This window comes from Brachyhypopomus gauderio, unplaced genomic scaffold (assembly GCF_052324685.1).
Source record: "Brachyhypopomus gauderio isolate BG-103 unplaced genomic scaffold, BGAUD_0.2 sc97, whole genome shotgun sequence".
In the NCBI taxonomy this organism is placed as follows: Eukaryota; Metazoa; Chordata; class Actinopteri; order Gymnotiformes; family Hypopomidae; genus Brachyhypopomus; species Brachyhypopomus gauderio.
The window spans coordinates 966,518-975,847 of NW_027506918.1; the positions used below are offsets into that span (position 1 = coordinate 966,518).

Genomic DNA, 9,330 nt, shown 5'->3' on the forward strand with positions numbered 1-9,330 from the left:
TGTGAACCGGGCATAAGGTGCAAACTATAACGTAGAGGAAAATAACTCGTACGAAAGACAGACCAAAGAATAAAAACGTACACTGAACACTCGATTAAACAAACACAATCTATGAACCCCAAAGGTATAGTCTGAGACTAGGGAAAGGCATGAAACGTAGACAACGGAAGCTTATACTAAGGACTTACCAAGGCATGAAAACATAAGGACCACTCGACTCAAACAAGGGTAATCTATGAACCCACAATGTGTAGTATGGAGTGAGATTGCGATCTTTAATATGAGAGCGCAAAGATAAGATTCAATCAAGCAAGTCAGACACACTGAGCACGCAAAATCAAGAAAACCGAGCGCTGTTAAGTGCGCTCACTTCCCTGTTTTCAGTGCGCGTTTCAGTTTTTTGCTCGCTTCTAAAATTTCTGCTCGCGTCATGATTACAAGTACGTTAAAGATCAAAGCTTGGTAGAGGATTACCTGCGGGTTCAGGTAATTATGCCGCGTCTGTGGCATTAACCACACTAAACAGGGACGCTGGGGGATTCTAGATAACGTCACTCATCGAGGCATTACCGCTTTATAACTTTAAAAATACGACAGCACAAATGTTTATTTAAATAAACCAGCATTAACGAGCAGAAATGGTTTTCTGTTTCTGATCACACGAGACGCTTCACGGAGGTCGGCCGTTCTACCGCCGTAGTTTGAGGCACACAGTTGCTCTGCCACAGCGCTCAATTTGGCAATAACAGTCACATCAGCGCCAGATAAGGCTGATATGTCTGCCACTTGATCGATTAAACTTTCACACTAATGTAGTGTAAATTCACCATAAGGACTCTTCTGCTACCCTTTGAATTAATCTAATGAGCGCTTCTGTGACCATGTCTAAAAAAACTCGCCTGTACTGCTGCGCTGTAGTCCCGTCCTGATTGGCTGCCCGCTGTGGAAAGCTGTGGAACCTGATTGGCTGAATAAAGTGAAACCGTGGAATCTAATTTGACTATAATTTGACTATAGTGGAAGACCATGGAAATGAAAATGCAATCTGCTCGGATTGCACTTTCAAGATGCATTTTGACACAGTTTTAGCGCTGTTGGTATCGTAATGTTATTGCAAACAGGGGTGGCGCTATTTCTCCATTAACGTTTGAATATTGACATCTTTTTAGCGTGGTGGTGAGGTTGAAAATTACGTTTCAAACGTGTTATAACGAAATGCAAAGCATATTAAGCGAATAGCATTTTAATTATAATTTTGATACAACCTTTGCATGATCACATGAACTTGATAATTCAAATCTGGAATTTTTTTTTCATTTCAATAAAGACACAAATAAAGCATCAAAATGTATGTGTAAATGAAATATGAATAGACGTCTATCACATTGCAAATGTAAATGGAATTATTGCATTTGAATTTGAATTTTGAGCTCAAAGTTGCTTGTATGAGTGGAACATGTAAATGCAAATACGTATTACATTTTCATTTGAATATTGACACAGAATAACTTCCATACCCCTATGCGTCGCATACGCTGCATACCCCCTTTTTGCGCCACTGAGTCAGGACATCAGATCCATATTTCTCACATGTAATACATTCACATTCAGTGGACTCAATCTTTCTGATGATTCAGCTTATAAAAATGTAATGACAAAGAGCAATTAAAAATTATATTTTCTAAGTCAATAGTTAATAATCAAAGTCATTATTCTAATATTTTGAGGAAAAACATGTATTGAATTTTCTAAGATATAGTCAAAATATATATTTATAAATATAATGTTCCATTATTACATGTATGCAGATTAATTCAAGGCAACGTTAACTTTGCTGTTCCACTGTTACTGATATTTTTACTGGTAAGATCCTCATAGGAGAGGAACTTTCATTATCGAAGTAATTGTAATTCCAGAATAAAGGGAAAACAGTGTGAGTAAAAGTGTGTGTTATAGTGTGCAGGTGTGAACTGGTTAGAAGATCAGTGAATGTCACTTTCCCCCTGTCCCAGTCCAGCTGAACTCTGACCCTCTGCACTTTCTCTGTAGGTGTGAAGTAGTGAGGTGTCTGTCCTGGGCAGCATGTCCAGTATTTACCAGTGATTTTACTGTAGCCCAGACCCCACACTGAATCCCAGACCCTCTGTCCCTTTCTCCATTCAGACTCTCTAATTACACCCAGTTCCCATATTTCACTGTCTCCAACATCAACATCCCAGCAGTGTGTCCCTGAGTTAAAGCTCTCAGAGCCCAGGACACACACAGACCTATCAAATCTCTCTGGATTATCAGGAAGCAGTAATTTCTGTGGTCTCCATTCTACAGTAGTGAGATCATCAGACAGGTGGAGGTGTGGATGTGCAGTGTTGGGGTCCAGAGTAACAGGGTCTGAGGAGAGAGAACAGAATGAATCATCATGTTCTTCATGTGTTTATGTGATGAGGTCACATCTACAGACTGCAGGCCCTTTACTCTGAGTGAAATGCTGCAGTAGGTTGATAAGAGGGAAGTGATGGTGATGTTGTGTGTTCACCACACACCCCTGCAGTACTTGTGTGCTTGTTGTTTTGACACTTGAAATTGTGGCTGTTTTATTTATTAATATATTTCTACATATCTTGGATTCATTATTTGAGTATCACATGTGACACTTAACTAGTTCAGTGTCACACTGCATGTGTGTATTATTAGTGTGTGTGTACTGAAGTGTGTGTGTCCTCATTAGTGGGTGGATACTGTTACAGTTCCCCCACTAAAGGGCGCTACTCCCAGAGTGACTAACACCAGTGGACTGTCCCCAGACTGAAGGACGGGACCAGAGGACGAGGACCACAGTGTCCAGACCCCCCAGGAGCAGATCCTCCAGGGAGGAGTTCACCGACGTGCCACAACTACAACACCCTCGCCAGGACAACAGGGGGCGACACACACAACAACAAGGACAGACACAGTGACACAGAAAGACAGACACAGTGATGTGGAGACAACAACACCAAGGAAAACTCAGGTACTGACACAAACATGGTGTCAGGGACACAGACAGGGACAGACACTAAGATGGTGACAGGGACACACACCGACAGGGACAGACAAACAGACAAGGGAGGGTCCTGGCTGACATGCAGGGAACCTGCTGGTCCCTGGGGGGGCGCCGACCCACAGAGGCTGGAGCAGGGGTGTCTGCTTGGGCTCAGCTGGACTCTGGGCTGTGGGGAGGTGGAGTTGTGTCTGGGTGTTTGGAGTGGTGTGTCATGTTCCTGGAACAGTGTGGGTGTAGAACCTCCTCCACCTCCATCTGTGACTCAGCACTGCTAGGATCTCCAACTTCACAACCACACTCCTCTGAGCACTACGACTCCTCTTAATAGGATGGAGGCTTGATGGAGGATTGTGGGAAGCCCCTTAGCCTGGAGTCTCAAGGACCCACGTCCCACTTCATACAGCCCTATAGGGTCAGACTCAGAGTGATGGGGAGTGGGTGGTGTGTAGAGGGGGAGAGTGGGTGGTGTGTAGAGGGGAGAGTGGGTGGTGTGTAGAGGTGGAGAGTGGGTGGTGTGTAGAGGGGAGAGTGGGTGGTGTGTAGAGGTGGAGAGTGGGTGGTGTGTAGAGGGGGAGAGTGGGTGGTGTGTAGAGGTGGAGAGTGGGTGGTGTGTAGAGGTGGAGAGTGGGTGGTGTGTAGAGGTGGAGAGTGGATGGTGTGTAGAGGTGGAGAGTGGGTGGCGTGTAGAGGTGGACAGTGGGTGGCGTGTAGAGGTGGAGAGTGGGTGGTGTAGAGGTGGAGAGCGGGTGGTGTGTAGAGGTGGAGAGCGGGTGGTGTGTAGAGGTGGAGAGCGGGTGGTGTGTAGAGGTGGAGAGCGGGTGGTGTGTAGAGGTGGAGAGTGGGTGGTGTGTAGAGGTGGAGAGTGGGTGGTGTAGAGGTGGAGAGTGGGTGGTGTGTAGAGGTGGAGAGTGGGTGGTGTAGATCTCCTCATGGACTGACTGTCTCTCCTCAGACCAGCAGCCAACTGGTCGTCCCCCTCACTGTTTATACTAATACAGCCTTTAATACTGGAATAGTTCATTTACCAAACACACAATATTAATGTTTCTCTCTCTATAGAGTTCTAATTGTGAGGAGAACAGAATTACTCTAATTAATCAAAGAACACTAAAACTCACAGTACTGGAGAATCTTCTGCATTCTCTCCCAGACTCTGAACTTCAGGTTGGAAAGATGTTTTGCTACATTGATCAGAGCTCCTGACACCTTCTCATGTTCCATTGGGGTGTGATGAACTCTGGAAGTGTATAAAGCTGTATTATCATATATCATATTCAAATTATTTAACATTTAAATTAACACGTGAAAAATATTTCACTGGAGATGTATAAAGCTGTTTTATTATCTTTCATTAAACATATCAGTGTATCTAACCACTTTTTGCCCATCATCAGTATCAATGTATTTTTATTTTTTAAATACCGTCTTCATATATCTGTGACGCGGGAGGCGGCAGACGGACGAGACACAGAATCCTTCTCTCAGACCAACGTCACGTTTATTATAACGTATATAGCGCTTGTTTAGCGCACAGAAAACATGCACACACAACGTGCAGACTCAAACATTAGACAACGACGAGCACAAGACACTGCGCGAACGCACATTAAATAGACAGACCACATAAACCCCACGTGATTACGATACGAGTCACAGGTGAGACGGATAATTACAAGACACACCCGCACCCACGGAGATACACTGACGCAGACGAATAGACGCAGACGACGTTAACAAACGCCCCAAAGGAAGGGTTCGGGGACCGTAACGTGACAATATCATGTTTCTGAAATAACAGAGACCACATAGGGAAGATCTGAATGTATCAGAATAACAAACACAATGTGTAACACAATATATCAAACAGAAATAATAATCACTTACTGTTTCAATGTGGACGACACGTTCTGAGAAGGAAACAGAGGGACAAACACAGAAAGTGAAATCAAATTTTAGTCATTTTGTTTATATGAGGGACAAACATGCTTCTTCCTTATATGATAATAACATCAATGTGTCTAAAGACCCTTACACACACACACACACACACACACACACACACACACACAAACTAAAACAATTGTCAAAACATTTTACTTATGCGTGTGTGTGTGTGTGTGTGTGAGAGAGAGAGAGAGAGAGGGAGAAAGATATAGACTGAGTGATTCTTACTAGTAAGAACGGGATGTTCTCAGCTTCCATCTCCTTCTCTGTGTTTCTGATTTGATCTGAAAGAGTTGCTATTTCTCCACTCATCTCCTCAATCTTCCTCCTCATCATGTGACTCTTCTGCTCCTCTTCCTCCTTCAGTGCAGCTATTCTTGCTGCTTTTTCATCTCTTAGAAACTGGTGGATCTTCTCAAACTCCTCCTTTATCTGCCTCTCTGTGTGCTGGGCCTGATACTGGAATGGGAGATGATGAGGAAATATAAACTGTCCAAATGTGTGTGTTTCATTATGGTGTACGTGGACAGTGATCACAGCACCATTCAGAACTGAGAGTGACCTTTCACCTTAATGTGTGCTGCTGTTTTCTCACAGAATTGTTTATGTTCCTCTAAGACCTTCAGATGCTGCTGTAGAGACTTCAGTGAGGTCTTGAGTTTGTTCTGTAAAATACGGGTTTAGTAGAGGACAGTGTGAGTCTTACAGGACTCATCACTGTGTCTGTATAGATGTGCTGGAGATTACAGAGATTATAACATCTGGACAGAATGGCATGTGTACTATGATCACACCAAAATGTACCACAGCGACACAGGAGCTCTATAACTCCTCCCTCAATACATGACACAATACAGGACACTGCTGTTTATTATCAGTGTATTTTATTTTATTGTTAATTTTATTTTATTTTATTACATATTATGTGCAATACCTACTTATTTTACATTTTATTTTAAATTCAATATTAGCAGAAGCGCCCCCTAGTGGGCCCGCCCGCGGGCCCAGCTCCTTTAGGGCCTTATAAAACACATTAAACATTAATGAATCTCCGAACAAAAGGGATAAATTCAAAATTTCCTATCCCATCTACATGCCTACCGAGTTTCAGACGTCTACGTGCAGCCGATCGCGAGATATCCGGCTTTGAAGTTGGTGACAAAAGTGCACCTCGCGGGGGGTCTCCCGACATATCCGTTTAAAAAACATATTTATGATGTGAGATGTCTTAATTTTTTGTCACATAAAAATCGTTTACTAATAAGGCTTTAATTTAAGACCTTAACATCGTAGATCCGTTGTGGTTAAATACCTTAAAAAGCTTGCTCACCTCACTGCAAAATTTTGCGTAATCCACTTCCTGGATGAGACCCTCCGACAAATCTGCCCCCTAAGCGTCACCGAAGCATTCTTAACGCTGATTTGACCCCTCATTACAAAGCTGCAGGGGTTCTGCTTTGATTTGAGTGTTTTTTATTGGTCAGAAGGGGGGTAGTGACTTTGAATGACAGGTTTTACAACCTCTCCCCCGGCGAGGTGCGAAGGGGAGGGGGAAGTGGGCTTCCTAATCAGCCTACTGAGACAATCCGGCGCCTTAGAAGTGATTGAAAGCTGTTCTAACCAATAGTTTACTTCCTTCTGAAGCTAACCAGCCCTCGTTTGCCATGATTGGTAGATGATTTATTTTAAACGACGCTTCGCAAAGTCGCGGTTCATTTCCAATGTGGGTCCGCTAGCATAGCAACATAAGCTAACCTTTGCTAACCTAAGCTAAGCTCCACCAGAACACACTGTTCGGCGAAACTGAAGCAGCCGTGGATTATTTTGTTTGTTTTTATTCTGATCGTGGATACTTTTGAACATCACAGAAAATAAAAGGATTACTTTTTATGGAATATATGAGCAATTTTCGGAATTTTTGCCAACCCGGAAGTGAGACCGTACAGCCGCTACGACGGGATTCTACGTACTCTTGAGTAAAAATGGATAATTTTTCATAAGCGATTTTGTACAAAATATATATTCTAATACTAAACATTAGATTATAAACAGTATTGGAGCTTTTGAGTGCTGGAGTACTCGGTATCGTGTCTGATGCTACCGGAGTTGGCGACGTAAGCTTAGCTTAGCCTGTCGGACTATATTGGACATAAATAACGTAACGTTCATAATTGGACATGGAATTTCTTCGTTGTAATTTTCTGGTCTTTCTGTAATATGTGCTTCGTTGTTGTTTGTCGTAGCTCCTCGGTTTCGTGTATGGAATTAGTTAGAATGTTAGCATAGTTGGCTATGGGTGTGTACCGGGTGTGTCTCATACTTGACATAGTTGGACATTGGAATGTTGAACTGGACACACCTTGGACAAAGTGGAATAACTTTGCAATGCTTGCATAGATTTGCTCCATTTTTTCTGTGTTGTTAGAAAAGACCCTAGCGAAATTTATTGTAATTTCTGATAACAGATTGGAATAACTATGTGAATATACATGCCAGTCATGTTCAAGTTCAAGTCAGCATTTTTGACATTCCTGGCATATTGGCATCTGTAATAGAGGCTCTAAAATAAACCAAATTATGTGAATATGATTTTGAAGTGTATCAATGTGTTCCCCCAACTGTCTACTTCAGTTTGAGCCATAAATGATAATTTTCCCATATGTACAACTTGAGATATCTAGTTTTAAAGTGAACTATGTAAGAAATGTAAAAAATGGTCACCGGGTTAGTGAAAATGCAGCATAGTGTTAGGATGTTTATTCTTTATTATTTCGTACACATTTTTATATTTTATAGAGGTGTTTTTTATTAAAATAATACACAAATGGTTGCACTGTAACCTTTTACCGTCAAATGGAGATGTTTGATATATTGTAGCCGGTTGTATAATCAATGTTTTAATTATATTATTTTTCAATGTGAATGAAGGTCTGATTTAGTTGTCAAATCTCATCATCTGAGAAATTTTATCTAGAATTTCAAGATAATTGTGAACACTGGAAAAACATTTAAAAACAATTAAATAGGAAGTGTACATTTCATACCTTAAAGTCACACACAGCTTCCTCTACTGGACAGCAGTCGTGAGTTTTATGGGCCTTTGAAATCTGACACACCACACACACAGGCTTCTGGTCCTCCAGACAGAAGACTTTGAGTTTCTCATTGTGCAGACTGCAGAGAACCTCAGACCCTACTGAAGATCTCTGACTCCTGCTAGCTAGAAAAGCCTCACACAGGTTCTTTAGGACAAGATTACAGGGAGGTTTGTATCTTGAAGATCTTTTCCTACAAACTGGACATTCTTGAGACCCCTTGGTTTCCCAGAACTGCTGCAGACAGGTTTTACACACACTGTGGCTACATGACAGTATAACAGGATCCCTGAAGATGTCATAGCACACAGGACATGAAAACTCTTCTTCTGACATGAAAACTCTTCTGTTTGTAGCAGCCATTTCCTCCAACAGCTGCTGTGCTGTTTCTCTGTAATGTCTCCTTCTGTACAAACTTCACTTTCACTTTTAGATCTTCTGTAATAAACACAGTAGCACAGGAGATAATCAGTCACTGTAGTCCTTTATCCAGCTGAGGGAGTTTAGACTCCGTTCAGAAATAAGACAGAAAGAAGTAAACAACAGAGTTAAGAGGTTCTCATAATATTTATAACTCACCTGAATGCATAATTAATAAAATAATCTGTGTAATTCCCAGATTTACTTCCTCAAACAGGCAGGTGTGTACACGGAGGAGGAGCTTCTGTTTAAGAGCTAATAAGCTGCAAAACATACATGATTTCTCCACCAGATGGCGACAGTTCATTACTACTAAGTGAATCAGGCGACCCTCAGCTGACTCTGTCTTGGCAAAGTGTAGAGTACTGCAGTTGTAGAACAGATCACTGTTAGGATGTGTTCAATGGTCATATAAAAATGACTAAATTCAGTAGGTCAAAATATTAATCAGGTCTCATTTCAAAATCTTAATATTTTTAATTTAAAGATGTGAAATTACAATAAACGCATGTTATCATGAATATGTCATAAAAAGCTAAGACACCTGACACTGGTTCCTGGAGTAACTGTTCACAGAATGATCACACTGTGTAAGAAGGGCAGAAACCAGGAGAGCAGAGAGTGGAGGAAGAGTTTCAATCACGGTAACCTCAGCCAAATAAATAAAGTGGTGATTGAAGAATGACTAAACTCAGTAGGTCAAAAGATGAATCAGATCTCATTTCAAAACATTAATATTTTTTGTGTTTAATGAAATGACATTAAACACACGTTGCCATGAATACATATATTGTTAAAAGTCAAGACTCCTGACACTGGACCAGCAAAATC

General features: G+C 41.6%; 1 protein-coding gene across 1 annotated transcript; it reads right to left on the minus strand.

Moving 5' to 3' along the window:
* Positions 1-1,266: 1,266 nt before the first annotated feature.
* LOC143496613 (E3 ubiquitin-protein ligase TRIM35-like) lies at positions 1,267-8,714 on the minus strand. The gene is made up of 7 exons (XM_076992793.1): positions 8,659-8,714; positions 8,029-8,517; positions 5,554-5,649; positions 5,213-5,443; positions 4,925-4,947; positions 4,159-4,277; positions 1,267-2,388 (listed from the first exon to the last, which is right to left on the minus strand). Exons 2-7 carry the CDS (start codon positions 8,440-8,442, stop codon positions 1,826-1,828), a joined length of 1,446 nt encoding a protein of 481 aa, XP_076848908.1. The 5' UTR covers positions 8,443-8,517; positions 8,659-8,714; the 3' UTR covers positions 1,267-1,825.
* Positions 8,715-9,330: the final 616 nt, after the last annotated feature.